General features: G+C 33.9%; 1 protein-coding gene across 5 annotated transcripts in view; it reads left to right on the top strand.

Moving 5' to 3' along the window:
• The window catches only part of FXR1 (FMR1 autosomal homolog 1), a 63628-nt gene that overhangs the window by 32324 nt on the left and 9852 nt on the right, over positions 1 to 21452 (top strand). For 3 of the 5 annotated variants that reach the window (XM_077879767.1, XM_077879769.1, XM_077879772.1), the window contains exons 4-12: positions 4118 to 4189; positions 4608 to 4756; positions 4988 to 5081; positions 5527 to 5643; positions 6958 to 7128; positions 9114 to 9192; positions 12796 to 12905; positions 16959 to 17045; positions 18429 to 18636. In XM_077879767.1, coding sequence (XP_077735893.1) covers positions 4118 to 4189; positions 4608 to 4756; positions 4988 to 5081; positions 5527 to 5643; positions 6958 to 7128; positions 9114 to 9192; positions 12796 to 12905; positions 16959 to 17045; positions 18429 to 18636 — 1087 coding nt within the window. The remainder of the gene's footprint in view (positions 1 to 4117; positions 4190 to 4607; positions 4757 to 4987; positions 5082 to 5526; positions 5644 to 6957; positions 7129 to 9113; positions 9193 to 12795; positions 12906 to 16958; positions 17046 to 18428; positions 18637 to 21452) is intronic. The other 2 variants (XM_077879770.1, XM_077879771.1) reach the window with 1 other exon arrangement.

Consider the following 21452-nt stretch of genomic DNA (forward strand, 5'->3'; position numbering starts at 1 on the left):
TTGGTGTTCATATTTGAACATATTTGTTGTGATTTTGAAAAGCATAGCTGAACATGATTTTTAAAAAAAATTTAAATTTTATTTACTTATTTTTTTTAAAGATTTTATTTATTCATGAGAGACACAGAGAGAGAGAGGCAGAGACACAGGCAGAGGGAGAACTGGGCTCCCTGCCCGATGTGGAATTCAGTCCCAGGACTCCTAGGATCACGCCCTGAGCCAAAGGCAGACGATGCTCCACCACTGAGCCACCCAGGCGTCCCCATATTGAACATTATTAACCTGAAAGAAAGGTTGATAACATTAGGATCCAGACTGGAGTTCCATTAAAGTAATAGTTTGGTTGTGTGCTAGAATTTAGAGGCCATTTTTAATAAGGTTTGACTTAGAGTTATTTGGCAGAAAGAACCCTGAAGTAGAATTTTGGAATTTGATTCTTCATGTTCCATCCTCCACTCCATAAATTGGACTTACTCAGCCTGAGTACTGTTTTGTTTTTAGGTCTCTCATGGGTACTTTCTGGTCTTTTTAAAAAGCTCTTCTTTGGATTTGTAGAAACTTAGAATGTTAAAATAATGAGGGCTATTGCTTTAGAGTGTGATTTGCTCCTTGGGAATAGTTTGGAAATTTAAAGTCTGAATAAAGAGTTTCTGTGAGCTACTCCTACTTCATTGATGCAGTAATAAATATAGTAATCAATGTCTGGGACACAGTATACTAGGGCACAGTTTTAATGCTGGGTCATTAAAGTGATTTTTTATTGTGTGAGATAATACTGTTCATTTTGGAAAGAATGTAGTTGGGCCCACTACACTCAAGTGGAACCAAATTCAAAGTTTTTGATTCAAGTTCAGGAACTTGGATTTAGTTGACTTAATGAGAGTGGCTTTGTCTTTCAGGAGTAAAGTTACTGGTGTAGCTTACGGAGGTAGAATAAGTATAAAATGGAATCTAGCATTGTAAGGTTCAATGAGAGCTGCTGCCTCAAGGCAGTCCAGAATGGTTTATTCTCTTTTTTGGTGGTAAGCTCACATAGGAAGCCACATTCCTTAGAAATTTGTGTTTTGGTGAAAATGGAATTAGAACAAAGGGATTTAGGTAATTTAAAGACTTTTCCACCCCCCCCCCCCCAAACCTTTTGAGGCACCTATTCACTAGGTTACCAAGAGATAACTCCAGTCCGTTTAGATGAACTGCCTTTCTGAAATGGTACTTGGAATGGGCACTTTCTCTCTTGTTCTCAGGGTTTTCTTTTAACCTGTGTCATACTTGGGAAAATGGTCATCATCACTTAACCACTTGGGTCCAGTAGCCATTTAAAAAAAATTTAAGTATGTTTACATGTAATTTTGCAGACGTTAATAAAAGGATGCTGAAGATCAACATTAAGTATCTTAATGAGTATTTAGCAAATACAGGGGTGCCTTGGCACAGGTGGCACAATTAAGCATTTGACTCTTGGATTTTGCTCAGGTCTGGTCTCATGGTGGTGGAGATCAAGTCTGCCCTGTTGGGGCTCTCTGCTCAGAGCAGAGTCTACTTGAGTTTCTCTCTCCTCCCTCTATACCCCGTCCCCCCCACATTCCCATCTCTCTCTTTCTGGAATAAATAAATAAATCTTTAAAAAGACATGGCAAAAAGAACTTTTTATTCCATATTTTCCTGGTTTTGATAATGCATATACCTAAAATGAGTACAGGTCTCTAAAATATTACTGACTACACATAAGCTATTATGCCTAAACCCAGAATAAATTCATCTTACAAATACTGATACCAAATTTAAAACACATCCAGTAAGTTCTAGTTGATCATTTCATTCTGATTCATCTTATACTTGAATTATTATAATGCAGTACTTTAAGAATATTTTGGAACTAATTTTAGTGGCTTCTAATTTTATTGAACAGAGAGCATAGTCATTCTTGTGCTTTAATTATACCATTTTCAAATTTAACCAATTGCATCGACTAATCCATTGAGTTTTTTGCATGTCTCCATCATTTGTTTCTTTCTAGTCATCTTTGCATACACAGCTGCCTTTGGCATTTGTCCACTTAGGAACTGTATGAGGTACATTTTGGTGTACAATCATAAAAGATGAGAGAATATGGTCACATGTCCTTTTAGAAAAACAGAATGGTCCAGAGTCTTGTTGCAGGATTTTGTCCCAGTTTGAATGATTAGCTGGATGAGGATACTAAATTTCCTTTTTCTCTTTAGAAGTATATTGTTTGGGAATATTCATCATTTGGAGGCTTCATGGTGGGAGATTCTGCTTATAATTTCACATTCACCATTAGAATCTAGCGTGCTATTATCTGTCTCTTCATCAGTCCCGATTCCTCTGATAATTGTGAAAGCCCTTCCTCTGTGAATTTTGTCTTTGCAGTTATGGGTGGAAAATTAAAAATTCTGAATTCTTAACTGTTGAGTGAAAACCAAAAGCAGACTGCAAGAATGATGTCTCCAGTCTTTTATTTCTTGAAAGACTATGCAGTAAAGAAACTACAGGATGATGCAGTAGTAACACTATATTTTACTGTTGTGTTCTTCCAGGTGATACCATCATTCTTCTCTTTTCTAGCCATTTTTTGTAGCATATTGGGAATAATTGATGAATGATGATGAAATAGTAAAGTGTTTCAAGATACAGAAGAAAACAAGATCATTAGATTTCCTTGTAGGTTTATAAGAGGTTCCACTGGATACATAAAATAATTTGCAAGATAGGATGAATTTTGTTTTAATCTAAAAAAGAAGTAAAATTTACTGTTTTTTTTTGGAGACGTATAAGAAAAGATAAGAGTTACAAATAGATTTGGTCATAAAGAAATGCAAAGCTGAAATTGAGTCCAGTGGAGCCTGACTGTTATGTTGGTCTTCTTTCTGATTATGGTGCACAGTGAAGTTGATTATGAGCTTTTGGCTTGAATATCCAGTTACATTTCTAGTATTCCTCCACTTCCCAGATTATTCTCTGATCACTTCAGTGAAGGTTCCAGCATTCCAAAACTTTGCTTATTATCAGTAGTTGTTTGTATTTAACCAAAGAGAAGTGTTAACATATGTTGGTAGATTTCTTGTCTTCCTCTGCAGAGACCTCCTTCGGTCATATAATAAAGTTTTTTTTTTTATAATAAAGATTTTTATGGAGTTCCTCTTGGTTGTCTTTTCTTCCATCCCCCTAGTTTTCCACGTATTGAAAAATAGATCAAGATACTGTACCATAAGAAATTAACTAATCCTTGAAAGGAAACTTTCTTAATGTGTTACTTTACAAAATACCTGATAATTATGAATACAGGGCATATAAGATTTTGTTCATAAAAAGATTTTTATTTATTCATTCATAGAGATGCAGAGAGAGAGAGGCAGAGACACAGGCAGAGGGAGAAGCAGGCAAGCAGTCTCCATGCAGAGAGCCTGACATGGGACTTGATCTAGGGGTCTAGGATCACGCCCCGGGCCGCAGGCGGCGCTAAACCACTGTGCCACCGGGGCTTCCCCACAAAAGAGGTTTATAAGATACTTTTGTACCTTGCTAGATGTACTAAATGTGTATAATTTAAATTTATTGTTCAACAGAACAATTTTACTGCATTTGATGTAGTTTTGTCAGGAAGGAATCCTATCCTTGAAGGTTTTAAAATTGGATTTCTTACTTTTTGAAAACAGCTCTTTATTTTAGCATTCTAAAAATATCATTATGAGATTTAAAATGTCTTTAATTAGTTTTAGCATATCCTTGTGTCTGATACTTGAATCATCAGAATAGTGCTTAAAGATGGACAGTATTGACAAATTGAAAGAACTCAGTTTTATACTATATTAAACTGCTTTGTGAGAAGCATTCTTTAATAATTTATGTTTGGAAACACTCATGAATTTGGAATTAGATTTCCAAGGAGCCAAATTGCCCAAAAAGGGTTGTTTTGTTTTTCAGTAGTAAAATTTAAGCACATGTGACTCCCTAAATTATGCTTTAGTGCACTTTTAGTGCAGTGGCATTTTTGATTCTAGAGTTTAGTGGGATTTTGCATTTATAAGAAGTCATTATAATGTTGAAATATTTCAGAATAAATGGATAAAGGCCTTTTTTTTTTTTCTCTTCTCAGGTATATTCAAGAGCAAATGACCAAGAACCATGTGGATGGTGGTTGGCTAAAGTTCGAATGATGAAAGGAGAAGTAAGTGATATTTACCCTTGCTTTATGACTAGTTTCCAAGGAAATACCTCAACTCTTGGTTTCTGTAAACATTACTTTAATTCTTAGTATTATTTCAAAATATCTCCTTTGGAAATAGTTGACCATACATTTAAAAAACTCATTAGAGCGTTTAGTTTTATTTGTTTTCTGATTTTGGAAACATCTAAGCTTTTCTTCAGGGACGCACTTCCAAGAATGTGAGGACCACCAAGGTTCATGCTTGTAAGAGCCTATAATCTAGTTTAGGCAAATCAGATTGATGTTACTAAGCTGTGCTTAGTATTTGTGCCACAAGGGGGTGGGTCTACTGGTTAAGCTGAGCAAGGCAATTAGAACTTCATTTAAGCTCATTATTTTTGTTCAGATGGGATTTTTAAAGTATTTTGATGTCTTTTAGTTTTATGTCATTGAATATGCTGCTTGTGATGCCACTTACAATGAAATAGTCACATTTGAACGACTTCGGCCTGTCAATCAAAATAAAACTGTCAAAAAAAATACCTTCTTTAAATGCACAGTGGATGTTCCTGAGGATTTGAGAGAGGCGTGAGTAATTTTGTTTACTATTGAATTGCCTTGTGAATTAAGAGGATTTTTTTAGTGCCACAAAAATCTTTTTTTCCCAAACATCCAATCAAAAACTTATGATAGAAAATCTTTTTAGTAAACAAAAGTTTTAATAGGTAGTGTCAAAATGAAATACTTCATTTGCATTATAATTGCCTTCTGAATTTAATCTATTATTTAGGTCTTAAATATGAATTAATTTCTCCCTAGGTGTGCTAATGAGAATGCACATAAAGATTTTAAGAAAGCAGTAGGAGCATGCAGAATTTTTTATCATCCAGAAACCACACAGCTAATGATACTGGTAAGATAACTCCATATTTTAAAGTAGCCAATGGATATTTCACAGATTTTATTATAATTAAATGTTTGAAAAGTTAAAAACTAACTTGGCATACAGTGAATTTATTAATTTATGGAAGAAAAATTTTTTTAGAGCTATAAAATGTTAAATTTCTATCTTTCATGGAGTAAGGAAAAAGATCAATATGATATTCTTAACAATATGAAATTCTTAATGTATGGGAATCTAGATCCCTGCTCCCATCCCTCTCCCCCATCATAATTTAAATAGCAGAACTAAATATGAGAATTCAGTAAAGGGGGGTAAATTACCTGTGGGAGGAGGAATGGTGGGTGAGGAGAGAAGTGTAGTAGATAAGAATCAAGGCAGACTTTATGTGGAAGGTCCTTGTTCGTTATTACCTTAAAAAATACGATTTTTGAGTGATTAATTTCTTTGTTCATAGTCTGCCAGCGAAGCAACTGTGAAGAGAGTAAATATTTTAAGTGACATGCATTTGCGAAGTATTCGTACGAAGTTGATGCTTATGTCCAGAAATGAAGAGGCCACTAAGCATTTAGAAGTAAGTGGGTTTATTCAAAAGGTTTTTTGTGTATCCTGTTTATTTTCATAAGTATATTATTCAAGTTCCCTGGCTCAAACTGCTTGATTGTTAGGTAAGCCAAGAAGTTGGGACCTATTTTGTGGCTAATAGGAGTCATTGTACCTTTAGAGCAATTATTTTTTTCTGTTACTTTCCCCCAAACGTAGCCTTCATTTGCTAAATACCTGTTGAGTTTTTTGTTAGGACTTAGATAACAAGTGTCACAGAACTTAGAAATTCAGTGGGAATATCTAGTAGAACTGTATTACTACTTTTTCTTTACTCTGTCCTTTACCTTTTTTACTACCCTGTCAGCTGTCATTTATAACACATTCCATTAGTAACTAGTTCACTATAATAGCTAATGTAAGCAGAGAGGAGGGCATGTAGATGTAAGTTTTAAAAAAGAAGCCTGTTGTTGCTTTTCTATCCCATCCTAAGGTACTCTGTTTTCTCCTTATTCTTCATTGACACACTGTTAGAGGGAGACCCCTTCTCCCAATGCACCACATTCAGATCTTAGAGAAATTGAGGTATGTTTGTCTTTAGGACAAATTTCTAAATACCCCTACTAATTTAAAATTTCCAAACAAGGGATATGTGAGTGGGTTTTGAAAAATGAATCATCTGAATTGGAGAACTCCTTGCATCAGTAATTCTAGAAAATTGTTATAGAATTATTATTTTCTGTGATCATGATTAGATAGACTTTATCAAACTTTTTCCCCTTCTATTTATATCCCAAATGAGTATATTATATTTTTCCTTAGTTCTTTTTGTTTTTTTAAAAATTATGGTAAAATGCAACATAAAATTTACTATCTTAAACCATTTTTAAGTGTACATTCGAGTAGTGTTAAGACTATTCATGTTGTTAACCAATTTCCACAACTTTTCATTTTGCAAAACTGAAACTATATCCATTAGACGATTTCCCATATCCCCTTCCCCGCACCTCAGGCAACCAGCATTCTACTTTCTGTTTCTATAAATCTGTCTACTTCTAGAAACCTCATGTAGGTGGGATCATACAGTATTAGTTTTGTTGTTGTTGTTCCCAACTTATTTTACTAAGTTCATTGTCTTCAATCCATATTGTAGCCTGTGTCAGAGTTTCCTTTTGAAGGCTGAATAATTTTGTGTGCTTACATCTCATTTTGTTTATCTGTTCAGTCAGGGCACATTTGGTTTGCTGCTTCTTCCTGATTACTATGAATACCACAAATGTGGGTATATAAAAAAATAATTTGGTCTTTTTGTAATATAGATTTTCTAATATACCTCTTTTACTAGTGCACGAAGCAACTTGCAGCAGCTTTTCATGAGGAATTTGTTGTGAGAGAAGATTTAATGGGCCTGGCAATTGGAACACATGGTAGTAACATACAGCAAGCTAGGAAGGTTCCTGGAGTTACAGCTATTGAGCTAGATGAAGATACTGGAACATTTAGAATCTATGGAGAGGTAAGCTATTATTTGTTCCTCACCATAGTAACATTATTTTAAAAAATTTTTTTCTTCGGTAACTTTATTTTAACTATTGTTTGATCATATTTTATTTGGAATTTTAATTTCCCAGTGAAATAGTTTAAAATCAGTCAACTGTAGTAATCATTACATGCGTACAGATGTATTGAAAGTAATATTGTATTATGGACAATAAGAGGTTTACTGAGTAATGTGTACTGTTCTCAGACGTTTAACCAGCTGCTTCTGATTTTATTTTTTATTTTTAGATTTTTTAAAAAGATTTTATTTATTCATGAGAAAAACAGAGAGAGAGGCAGGCTCTATGCAGGGAGCTCGATGTGGGACTTGATCCTGGGACTCCAGAATCATGCTCTGAGCCAAAGGCAGGTGCTAAACCGCTGAGCCACCCAGGCATTCCCTGCTTCTGATTTTAACTCCATTTTATGTGCTTTACATATAATTCGCCTTTTTTTTTTTTTTTGGAGTGCTTACTGTGTGTCAGGCACTGTCAGTTGTAAATAGCATATAATGGAGCTTTTGAAGAACTTGAATTTAATGTTTTGTCATTGGTTAATTGTGACATTTGTGTGTACTAGAAAATAATAATCTCAAAAATAATTCAGACTTTTCATTACGACCATCCTTTAAATGGATGAGTTTTGGGGGTGATAATTTCAAGTCCTTTTTTTTATTTATTTTTTTTTTTTATTTTTATTTAGTAGCACGTGTGTGCACACAAGCGTAAGAGCACAAATGAGGAGGAGGGACAGATATGGAGAGGGAGAGTCAGACTCTGAGCAGGGAGCCCAGCGTGGGCTTGATCCAAGACCATGGGATCATGACCTGAGTGGAAGGCAGACACTTAACTGACTGAGGCACTAGGCACCTCTGAAGTCCTAACTATTCATACAAAGCTCTTCTCATGAAAAGCTGGGTCATACAGTGAATCTGACTAGAATTCTGTTTTTCATTTCTGAAACTTGAGACATGGCCAGTATACAGTAATTAAAAGGCTTTGGAGCCACACTGCCTGGATAGGAATTGTTTCTATCACTTGGAGTGAACTTGCTGAAAGTTACTTAACTTCCCTGCATAATTTTCCTCAATATAAAATGAGTAGTGCTTACATTACAGTTGGAGAGGATTAAAAACACTTAAAAGATATTTGTGTTATATATGATGATGAGCCCACAGTACACTTTGTCATTACTAAAGAACAAACTGGGCACCTGGGTGGCTCAGGGGTTGAACGTCTGTCTGCCTTTGGCTCGGCGTTATCCTGGGGTCCAGGGATCAAGTCTCAATCCAGCTCCCCATAGGGAGCCTGTGTGTCTCCCTCTGCCTATATCTCTGCCCACCCTCCCACTTTCATGAATAAATAAATAAAATCTTAAAAAAAAACCCAAAACAGTAAAAATGGAAGGTAACTTCCTGAGAACTACCGATTCCCTTTAGAAAGGCTCCCTTCTCCAATCTTCTAGTCTTTTTAAATTATACCCATTAGAAGTTAGGACTTGCAATGATTTTATCAATAAGTACTTAAAAAATATGCATCTCCATAAAACCTGCTTTTTAAAATTATGTTGAGAATGAAAAAACAGTGCAGACGGTATAGACAATATGAATAATTTGTATTTAACATTCATCTAGAGAAATTTAACATTGAAGTACGGACCAAATATTTTAAGGATTGGGTTAAAGTTTGGCTACTGTAAGTAAGCTAAACTCTGCTGTTTTCATAGGAACTTAAAAGGGCTTATGGTTTTCCCCCCCTTTCCCTTGAAGATGTTCTCATAGTCTTTTTTTTTTCCCTTAATGCTTTAATAATTTTTTTTTAAAGTACTTCATGAATTACTTGACCTGAAATGTCACGTTAGTGGGCTGAGCAGAATCTTGTCCTAGAGCATAATTCAGAATTTTTCATTTTTTGTGTTTTTGTTTTGGATTAGGATTTTATTTTATGTTTATTGTTCCTGCAGAGTGCTGATGCTGTAAAAAAGGCTAGAGGTTTCTTGGAATTCGTGGAGGATTTTATTCAGGTTCCTAGGAATCTTGTTGGTAGGTATTCTACTAAATGTTAAATAAGTTAAATGTTATTAATTCTCTATGGTAATTTAATTGAAATTTAATTTTGTTTGATGTTGTATTTTATTTGTAGTTATATGGAGTATTTGATGGTTTTCACTTTTTAATGGAATATATAACTTGTATCTCATTATCATATTAAAAAGTAATTTTCTTCTGTACAGGATGACTCACTAATAAGACCATGATTTTAATAAGTGTGTCACTACATTTTTTTAAAAGCCATCTGACCACTTAGGCTTGCTCTACTTATACTCCATTCACTTAATATCTTTTTATCTCTCATATATGTCCATCAAAATTGTCATAGTATTTTTTGAGAAGGTGTTTGTGATACTTATTTTTTGTTTAGTGCAAAAGAGAAAGTAAGTGGACTAACAATAGGGAAATAAACTTCTACACTGAATAAATAATACTTGGTTGTTGCAAAGGCATAGAATATGATAAGAAGTCATGGGCAGGAGAGAAGGATGGTGATGATGATAGGGGAAGTTTCATTATTAAGTATCTGACACCATTAATGGAAATTATTAACCCATGGGTTGTAAGTTAAGTGACAAAGTTTTGAGTTTTAAGCTGTAGTTAAAGGAGCTTTATAGCTTGGGATGAGTTGTTTAATAGCTTTGTTATTATACCCTCTACATCTGTGTGTTATCCTTTTAAATGATGTTTGAGATAAATGGGAAAATTTTGGTCATGTATTAATACTCCGTAATTATCTTAAACATTTATTATAAAAGTAAGCATTAACATAAAGCAGCAGAGACATTTCCTAGGAGGGGCTTGAGTTTTTGTCCACTATTAGTTTCTTGACCTTACTGAAACAGAGCCCTTTGGACTATTTGTACATAATTATACCTGTTTTGCCTTTAGGGAATGATTTTCTGTTTTAGGTGTTCTATTTGTCAAATCTTATCTTTTTTAAAAAAAATTTTTAGCTGTAGGTAAAATGCCCCAAATTTCCACTGTCAAAAGATGTTTGTTTTTGACCAGTAACAAGTTTGTATACTCTGGGACAGTTAATCTACAGCACAAGAACTTGGACAGTTTTCTTGTTTTTTTACTATTAGTTTGCTTCTTACCTTTACCCAAGCTTTTGAATAGGTATGACGTACTACCAAATAAGTAAGCTCCATTTTATTTGTTCTTGTTCATTGTAGATTGAACTGCTGGTGTGATGAGTTGAGATGTTGAATAAGCTTGAAGAAGCTTTATATAATTCTAACAGACATTAAGATACAAAGTATTATCAAATGTTTATCATTGTCCAGGGAAATTACTTTTGACAAGCTGCTTTGGAAAATGAATCCCCTATTTTCTTTAAATCACAATTATTGATACTTATTAGGAGTTAACATTGTGCTTGCTGCTTTATAGAACATAATTTAACTTCGGTTTTTTTTACTTGTAAAAATGATTGGGAGATGAGGGTGTGCAAGGAAATTAGAGTTCTTTTCAACCTGATTCTATAGAAGATAGAGTTGGTCTTACAGAATTTGTGATAGTGTTAAATTTGAGTAAAAATTCCTGATACTTCAGAAATAAGGAAATTGGAATTATTTGTAGTTCTCTGGTTTTTCTCTTTATTCATTTATCTGTGCAGTGATGTGAATACCGATCCTGTCTATTTTTTCCTCTACTCTCTTGGTTTGCTTTGGTGATTTGGGTTATTTGGGACCCTTTAGAAAATATACATTAGTATAACCATTGTATACATTGGTGAAATACTCTGAGGTAGTGTGAAGATTTCTTGGTTGTTGTATATAATAATACTACATTTCCCTCCAAAATATCTTATGGGTGAAGCAGTCTTTTGAAAAATAGTACATTCTTAGTACAAGTGAAAAAGAAAGTGGACTGAGGAGTAAAAGGGAATGAGGACTACTTGGTGGGTAAGTTCAAGAGAATTCTCTTATATATTCAGGCTCTAAGAGTTCTAGACCCTGACCATTTCCTCCCCTCCTAAGTCAAAAGAAAAATATGTGAACATTGATTTAAAAATGAAACGTTTCACCTCCTGGAAGCCTTCCTTAATCACTTCTTTACTCTGTCCCTTCAGCATTTATGCTCAGTGCTCAATTTATACTACAGGTCTGCTTCAGTTTGTCAATATGCTTTGGAATTTAAACTTTGGAAATGATCAGTTAAAATATTGACGGTCTCTGGTGGGACTAAATAAAACATTCAGGTAGGTCCCTGCCACAGACCCCAGAAGGGTGATGGATGTACACTCACCACTGGTATAGTTAATAGAAGGAAGGGGCAAAGATTCTGGGGGAGGGATTATTATATATCAATCTGATTTTTGATTTTTCGAAAGATATTTGCTTATTTTTAGCAGGGTCAAGGATGGAGTTGCTGCTTGAGCTTCACTGTGTTAACAATGAAGGTTGCTTTTATATACTGCTGCTAGGGCTGCTCAGAGAAGACCTACCTACATCATGTGAATTCCCTGTCCTACTCTATTTTTCTTTTTACCTGTTCAATTGCTGCTTTTAAATTTAGGGTTATTAGTGGGGAAGGAGGTTTGAGAATAGGGTTAGAAAATCTTAAAAAAAAAATCTTATAATGGTGTGTTTGCTGTATTGACCCATTTACTCTTCCCTTATTTGTCAGTGGAAACTGTCTTCTCAAGCATGCAATAGGAAAAACTTCCATTTTTAACCCCTTTCAACCAAAATTAACTTATTTTGGAAATAGATTGCTGATTTAGTTAAAAAAGAGTGATTTGGACTTAATAACTTTTATAAGGGATACATCTGTTTCATACAGGGAAGGTTATCTGAATATTTACTTCTGTTATCAGGTAACCTTATCCAGTATTGCTTTACTATTTTACAAATTTGCTCTCTTTGTAAGAAGAGTAAGTTCCTAAGAGGGAGAGAATTTCCTACCCCCCTTTTAGTTTCTCTTTTAGTTATTGGATACTCTGTAACTGCTGTTTGATACACGTTAAGTGTGGTAGAAGGTAAATTATTTGGATTTTATGTCAATATATAGTATTTCATACTTAGGAAGATAGCATACTATATACATAATATATGTATTTGTATAGCTATGAAGTACTTGGTGAAAAATGTTAGGTGCAAACATTTCATTGAAGAGAGTATTCATTTTAAAAGTATCTTCAAGTTATAGAAGTGTTTTGTTCGAATAGCAACTTGAATATGAAAGTAAGATTGAATTTGTTAATATAAACAAATTGATAGGATTAATACCGAAATAAAGTGTTTCTTTTGCCTTTGTATGTCCATAGTTTTGGAATGGGTTGCATTGGTATTTTAAAATATTGAAATGATGTAGAGCACATTAAAAAATGTTTAGACTTGGAAAATGTCTTACGTGTGAGCAGCGTGTCAATCTTAGTTAATAATAACCTTAGGCATTCTAAAGAGAAGGAAGTTTGAGGCAAGGATAAAATTCCTCTAGTGTTCAGGGTGAATATATTGAGAGTAAAAAAATGGAGTTTTGCTTGGTTTTTTTAAATTTGATAGCAAGTCAAATTATTTGGGCTGGTGTTGGAAGAATAGCAGTATTGGTTTTAACTTATTGTTACATTTTTTTCTTTTATTAAAGGAAAAGTAATTGGAAAAAATGGCAAAGTTATTCAGGAAATAGTGGACAAATCTGGTGTGGTTCGGGTGAGGATTGAAGGAGACAATGAAAATAAACTACCTAGAGAAGATGTGAGTATTTAACATGTAATTTTTTTTTAATTTTTATTTTTAATTTTTATTTATTTATTCATGAGAGACAGAGAGAGAGGCAGAGACACAGGCAGAGGAAGAAGCAGGCTCCATGCAGGGAGCCAGACACGGGATTTGATCCTGGGATTCCAGGATCCTGCCCTGGGCCAAAGGCAGGCGCTAAACCGCTGAGCCACCCAGGGATTCCCTGAAAACAATCATTTTTTTAATTGAAATCTTTTAAGCTTTTGTGTTGCTCTTAATTATGACACCAACATTCTGAAATTTCTTTTTCTGTCTCGCATGTTAATGTTTTGTCTACAATGCTGTTCTTTACTCCTCATCATTTTAAGGATCTCTTACTTTGGTGGCTACGGTGGCTTAAAGCTTATATGCCTATGAATATAAGGCAAGGATTTTCTCAAGGCAAGGATTTTCTCCTAAATTATCTCCCAGGAAGCAGCTTCAGTTCTGCACAATAGATTACAGCATGGAGAGCTTGTTAGCCTATTGGAAAGAATTTGTCTTCTTTAAAAGAAAGAAAAAAACTAGTCATGTTAGCCTAGATAACCTCACATCAAGTATTGAATTTGTAAAGATGCCTATTAAAGGACCACTTCCTTTATTCTTTTAATTCCAATATAGAAGCAAAAAAAAACAAATGAGGAAAACACATGACTTAGTATTACAGAAATGAGTACTTGTGGCTCAGATTGGTTTCATCTTTTATACTGCTTCCAGAATTGCTGTAAATCTCAACCTTTACTCTTTAAGCAGCCCTCCTTCCCATTTCCTCTGAGAGGAGGATTAAAATCAAAGTGTCATTAAAATTAGCACTTTCCCCTTTTATACACTCCCCCTTTTTAATGTATAAAATAATGATGATCCATTTGACGTACGACCACTCCTAAAATTGATCTGAATATCAAAATGTTTACTGATCAGGGCCATTATATTAGTCAACTCTAAATTTCTTAGCTTGGTAGAAGTATCTATTCTTCTTTTACCTTGTCTTAATCTCTTGTTGCTTTCCAGTATTTAACATTTTGTTATAAAGCTGATTCTTTTAAGACTTTCTTGATAAATAAGTTTATTGTATTTTACTGTTTGCAGTTTTGGTTATTGTTACCTCCCATTTCTGTGCCAGGGTTAAGAAATGAAATGCTTATAGAAACCGAGTAGTTTATTAAATAGGAAGTTGGGATACACAAGATAGGGATAGGAGGGTACATGGTCCCTTTCTATAAAAGAAGCTTGTGCTGCTTATTAGCTTTAATGTGGTTGCCATGTGAGAACGCATGCATGTTGCTGTATCTTTTGATGATAAGAGAAACTGGAAACCTATAATATGCAGGATTTAAAAATACTCAGAACAATGCAAGTTAAAACAAACCTGAAGGTTGTTGGAAGCCACCGTTTCATAATTTAAGCTGTTTTAATGTGCTGATAGACTCTGTTTATAATTTATTTACTCTGAAGTCTTTGGTGACCCATCTTTAGCCTGAAATGACCTTTCCCACCTGTGTATCATAGCAATTATTATCTGTATAATTGTGTATTTGATGATTTTCTCAACATATGTTTATTGTCTCACCAACCACATTATGAACTCTGAAATCAAAGTCTGAATTCTCATATTCTCTACTTTTCTCTAGCCATATGAAGTGGATAGAGTTAGGTGCTTAATTAATATTTCCACCCAGTTTTTAAGATTGGTTTTGAGTTTTTCACTGTTAGAGAAATATAGTTCTATAAAGGTTAGAACAGCACAGAAGAGTATAGCGTGAAAAATAAATGTGTATCTATGTGCTGTCCATATTTCTCCTCTCTCTATTGTGTCTAATAGATTTTAGACTGTTGTCAGTTGCCTTTTCATGTCTTTGTTTTGCTACTAAAAACTGCTGCAGCAAATATCCCTTACCACTGCAGAGTAAATTCCTGGAAGTGGGTTTTTTAGATCAAAGGGTAAAAGGCATTTCAATATTTAGATATTATTTTTCCCACACATTCCTTCCGTCAGTGTCGGAAATGGGTCTATTTTCACATACTTGCCAGTATAGAGTTTCATCAAACTTTTAATTAGTGCTATTCCAGAAGGTGTACATGTTTTCTCTCCAAATGCTTAAGACATTTTAAGTTTTCTGTTAAGCATCTTGTCTTTTGCATATTTTTTGCCTTTATTATTAAGTTGTTAGAGCTTTTACATTTTAAGAAAGCTAATCTTTTGTCTTTTCCTATTCGTAGCAAATACTCTTTTTCCTTGATTTTCACCTCCAATATAAATTTTTTATATTGTATTTTTTTAAGACTTTTGCTTTATGACTTAATACTTTTGCACTTTGTGTCCTGGTTGGTAAGGTCTTATCTACATGTAGATCATTTAGAAATCCTTTAATATGTCATTCTCTAGTTTTTTTTAAGTGTGTAAATTTTTCACCTCAGTGTGATATATATATTTTCTTTGGCGGGGGCAGGGTATAAAGTATGAGGAACCAGGGATCCTGCTTTATTTTTCCCAAGTGCTAGTTGGTAGTGTCAGTGTAATCTATTAAATATTAAGTAATCAGGTATTGGCATTTTTTAAAAATCTGGGAATTTCACTGAAATAACTGTTAGAAACGCATTTGTATATTCAGTAATAATTTTTTCCTGAAATCTTTTATTATGGCTTTATAGCAGCGATTAAAATATTTTGTAAAATGTGTCTTTAAGGTTGTGTTCCCACGTGTCCTTTTCTTTGGTGGTAACTGTTGGTGGTAGCATCTCAAATTCAGGTTCAAGGCATTGTATTTCTCTTATTCCTCGCAGATCATCTGTCTGGAATGACTTCTTTACCTACTTGGTGGCAAAATTCTATTTGTTTTTAACATTTACTTTAATAATTTGGGAATTCCCCTAAATTTCCACATCTGGGAGTGGCGTAATCCACATTCTACTTAATATTTCTATGTTTTTCATTGATACCACTAATGCTATACAGTAAGATTATTGCAGGAATGTTTAGTATCTTTTCTGTAAATTGCGAATGCCTTTAGAATAGGGACTTGATCCTTTTTCATTGTGGAGATTCTGGCAAGTAACATGTGGTTTGTTGGGATTAGGTAACTAGGTATGAAATTGGCTGGCCCACTTGCTAATGGTATGACTGGGCAAATTGTTTTGTCAACGGTAAAATTGGAGAATTTTTTTTAAGTGGAGTATTTTTTAAAGTTAACTCTTTAATATTAAATAAGATACAGATATAGGATAATAATATACTACTAGAAACATGATATGTGCTTAAAATATAATAGATCTTTTTTACCCCTCCTCCATCTTTCTTTCATTTGGCATTGTTTCTTATCTGCCCATGAATTCCTGAGGATAGGGTCAAGACTTCTTCCTAAACTTATAGTCCTTTTTTTCATGCCCTCTTAAGCCAGTCTGTTTAAATAGCTGTTAGGAACTCACCTGTAGAATCAAGTGAGAGACACTGAAACTGATTAGGAGAGTTTATTTAGGTTTTTACTCATTTTCCTTAGCCATTAGAAAGCTGGAAGTATATTTGTTTGTAAATGTTTGTACTCTGTATGTGACACTTCTGTAAATGGCCAGGAGGCACTCCTTCCAGTATACTGACATTGACAGTTTTGTTATGTGAGCACATATTAGGGATAGCCTAGCTCTAGTGTGCTTTATCTTTTTAAAGCCATAACTAGCAGGGCAGTCTAAGTCTGTAAATTTATACCAGTTTGAAGGAAAATTTCTTTAAAAGGTAATTTATATGTGGAGAAAGATTGAATTAGAAATTAGAAAATCTGATATAAACTGATATTTTAAAAGCAATTTAAATTTTTAGCATACTTAAGTTGTAGGGCAAATACAATGAGTTCTTGAAAACCTCAGTATTTGAAATTATATTGATCTTATTCTTAGTTTATTTATAAATCTTGTATTTTAGTAGATGTAAATCACTATTTTAGGAAAGTTTTCTGTATTATATATTGGTATGTCAGATTTAGGCTGGAACTCTGTTAAAATACAAAATACTGAGGATGTTTCGTTTTCTTACAGGGTATGGTTCCATTTGTATTCGTTGGCACTAAAGAAAGCATTGGAAATGTGCAAGTTCTTTTAGAATATCATATTGCTTACCTAAAGGTTTGTATACTGTTCACATTTGTATCACTGTTGCTTCACATGTTAAAATTAAATCAGTTTTGTATTTGTATTAAATTTCAAGTCATTAAATATTTTTTTGTTAATTCAGCTTCAAATTTACCCTGTTTTCCTACATGAGAAGTTAAAAGGTCTGTTGCCATAATAAAATGAATGGCCTCTTATGCACATTGTTCCTCTTTTTCTCTGAAGTTTTATATTCTTTCCTTTCTGTTCAAGGGTCACGCTTGTGTTGCTGTAATTTGACTGTTACCACCTTACATGTATACATGTGTTGTACTGAAATCACTTTGTTTTTATGTCGTTGTTTTACATGCAAATAGGGTAGAGGACAGGGAATAAGATAGGCTTTCTTGGTAACTGGTATTTGAATCAGATGTGCCTATCTCACAGACATCATTTGATAATTCTTAACCATTGTTTCTAACATAATTTATTTGAATTGATAAAGAGCAAAGATTTAAAAAAAGAAATGGCCTATAATGTATTAAAAGTTGGAATTGTCATTTTCTACTTTATCTATTATTACCAAGTTTTGTAATACCCTAACAGCTCTATCTCTGGTAGGTTTTACTTTGTTAGTCACTCATATCATTGCTGCTATGTTAATATTTTGAAAGCACACCTTATGATGTCATTTTTTTTTTTTTTTTTTTTGGAAACTCATGTTTAAAATCTCCATTCGGTCTGGCATTTTAAAGCTCATGCTTTATCTTCCAGTGTTCTGCTACCTTTTAGCCAGGAGCTTTGTCTGGTCACCTTACCTTCACATTCTGTAATGACCTCAATTTCTGAATGACCAAGTCTCCTAGGCCACAACTCAGATGTCAACATTTTGATGGAAAAGTAGGTTAATAGTCCCTCTCATACATGGTACTTGTATCTCAGCAAAGTTTTAACTTCTTGAGGGGCTGAATCTGGTAATATTGTGTCATTATTAGGCCTATCACCATTTGTTCATTCATTCATTCATATTTAGTGGTAGGAACTAAACTCACACTGTGAATACTGCTCTAGCATAAGAAACATTTATTCTGCCCCATAAGCACCAACGAATAGTTTATTTCAATGCTTGTCTGTTAAACATAGCTGTAAAGGTGGAAAGTCCTTGTCTTTTTCTCTATTGTATGCTTGTGGCACTTAGTATACTTGGAGCTTGCTAAGGTATTTAGTAAATGTTTAGTGAATTGAGTCAGCAATGACCTTGTGAATTGTATTTACTAGGCACCCATTTGTATTTTACCAAATAATTGGCCAAAATCACAGCTTCTTTCATTGATAGAGAATATAGCTTTATCTGTAGGCTTTAAAGAAGGTAAAAATGGTGCAACATAGAATATTTACCCTTTTTTGTTTTGCTTATAGGAAGTAGAACAGCTAAGAATGGAACGCCTACAGATTGATGAACAGCTACGACAGATTGGTATGGGTTTCAGACCTTCTTCCACCAGAGGGCCTGAAAAAGAAAAAGGATATGCCACTGATGAAAGTACCGTCTCTTCTGTACAAGGTTCTAGGTCTTATAGTGGAAGAGGCAGAGGTCGTCGGGGCCCTAATTACACCTCCGGTTATGGTAACCAATTTTTTTTTGTTAGTCGTTCTAGTTTAGGATCTTCAAAAATTATTGCTAAATATTAGTTAGTTCGTTTTTCTCCCTTGGCTTTGGGGGCAGGAGCTGGGTTTGAGCTATGTGTGTGGTAGTGAAGGCATATAGTAAAAGGTGTATATTGTTCAAGCAGCTGTGTAATTAGATCAGACGTTTTTGTTACATTGGCAGTTTATGATCATATTCTAAATATTTAGAATAAATATAGATGGAGCTTATATATACATATTTGTATACAAAAACGTATACATATGAAAACCTAGTGATGGTCCCTCTAGGAATTCTCTTTTGCCTACCCTCCATGGAAAATAAAAATGAAAAATATTCTAGTCAGTGTGCTAAGGTTGTGTATAGCACATCTGTACTACCTTTATAAAATGTACTCTGTTGACTCACTTGGCAGTTTTGAATATAAATAATTTTACATTTGGAATTGTTTTATGAAATAACATTTCACTACGAGGGCTTTTTAAAAATCCAGAACCAAATTAACATTTTATAAATGAGTATATAATTTTCTCAAATGTATTTCAGTGTGAGGATGGGGCTGTAACCCATATAGGAAGGGGCTAGTGGATGGTGGTGGTCAACAATTTTCTAATCCTAAATTTTCACTTATTCTTCTTCAGCTTTGGAGTTGTTCCATTTTTCTGCATTTGGACTTGGATCTTAGCAGTGACCTGACTTTTGTCTTACCTCATTTTCTTCCCTTTCTTTTTCCTTTTCTTTTCTCCACTCCTCAATGCTTATCCTAACTGCTTTAGAGAAATAATTCCTAAGCTTTTTCCAAAATTGAAGACATTTTAGGGAAAATGGATAAACATAAAAGCTTAGAGTATGCAGATTGCACATCCAGATTTCATGTTTGAAGGATCATCTAATGATGCCAGAATTATATTAAAAATTTGCCCTTTCATTTATTGTAGAGCTGAAAGGTTAATTATCCCTTTTCTTTCATATATTTCCATGTTCTTATTTCTTGGTAGTTTTGTAGTTTTTATTTAAAGTTAACTCTGTATTGAAACTTGAAAAATTTTAGTAAAGCATTGAAGGGCAGAAAATTGCAAAGTATTAACTGTATTCCTGAAAATACATTTAATAAAAAAGACAGTTAACCTGTAATTAAAGAGAAATACTGAATGATTCTAGAGATGCAAATTACTAGTACAGATAATCAGATTGGCTTTTTGGATGATAGGATAATGAATTCATTGAAGACTTTTCTAAGCTTCTCTGGAAAGTCAGCTTTACTGATGGGACCAGTCTCTTGCAAAATGCTTTTGTTGACAGTAGATAAAATTTTTACGAGTTAGTAAAGGTTTTGAGTGGTAGAGGCATATCATCTGGATTGAAGTAAGTTATGCAAGTTGTTCAGTAGATGGCACTCTTACCTCTGAAACTTTGCAGATTGGTGGTAGAATTGCATTTCTTGAAATAGCTATTGAATTTAAGTGAGCTTGAGAGAAAAACCATTTGAATTTGGTTATAGATGTTCTCTACTTAATATCAGGATATTTAGGTGATAAGTTGTATAAGAAATATTTGCTCATAACGTCTCTGAAGTTGGTATGTCCTTGGAATGGATGAGATTTTAAAGCTAATTGGCAACATTTTCTTTAATGGCACACAAACTGTCTTAAAATGAGTGATGGAAGGCTTATTGAAGTTGATAAAATGTACTTTAGCTATTAAGTTTAGCATACATGAACAGTCAAAAGGATGTGAAGCATCTTCATAAGTGATTTTAGAAGTTTTAGAGGGGAAAATGTGATTCAGAATTCTGTTAAAAACAGGTTTTATTTGTTGGAGTCCCTAAAAATTGGATTAGTTTCATGAATAATTTTTAGAGCCATTAAAAAATTTTTTGGATTAATGCACTTGATATTTTGCAAAATTAAAAGAGTGGTTGCAGTGATTCCAGCAGTGTTTTCTTTTGATGCTTTAACAAATTTCTTCTTCTTCTTCTTCTTCTTCTTTTTTTTTTTTTTAAAGATTTTATTTATTTATTCACAAGAGATAGAGGCAGAGGGAGAAGCAGGCTCCTTGCAGGGACTCAATCCCAGGTCTCCAGGATTACACCCTGGGCCAAAGGCGGTGCTAAACCGCTGAGCCACCAGCGCTGCCCGATGCTTTAACAAATTTCAAACTTAAAAACTTAAGATTTATTATCTTACAGTTCTCTAGGTCAAACATGAGTCTCATTGGGCTAAAATTAAGTGTCAGCAAGGCTGTGTGACCTTTCTTGAAGTTCTAGAATAGAATCTGATCCTGTAACATTTCCAGCTTCTGGGAGAACCTCCGTTCCTTTGCATATGACACCATCTTCCTCTGTCTTGTAAAGCCAGTGACTGCAGAGTTCTGCTGTCTCTTTGGTTCTCTGCAGCTGAGATTCCATATGATTAGTTTTGGCTCACCAGGATAATCCATGATAATCTCCCCACCTCAATATTCTTAACCTTATCACATCTGCAAAGTCCCTTTTACCATCCCAGAAACATTTAAAAGTACTTTATTTAATAGGAATAAATCAAGAGCACTAGCCAATTCATTAGCCCTTTTTTTTTTTTGTTTTTGACTTTAGCATCTTATCTATGGAGATCTATTTATGTTTTGGACCACCCCTTTTAATCATTTAGAATACTAGATTAAGGTTAAAATTTAGAATAATTTCCTTGCTTGTGACACTGAGTTAAATAATCCACTATATTTCTAGAGAAAATTCAACATGGACTTTTGTAAAAATTTGAAAAATGAGGTACTTCAGATTTTGGCAGTGTTTTTAG

This window comes from Canis aureus, chromosome 31 (assembly GCF_053574225.1).
Source record: "Canis aureus isolate CA01 chromosome 31, VMU_Caureus_v.1.0, whole genome shotgun sequence".
NCBI lineage: Eukaryota > Metazoa > Chordata > Mammalia > Carnivora > Canidae > Canis > Canis aureus.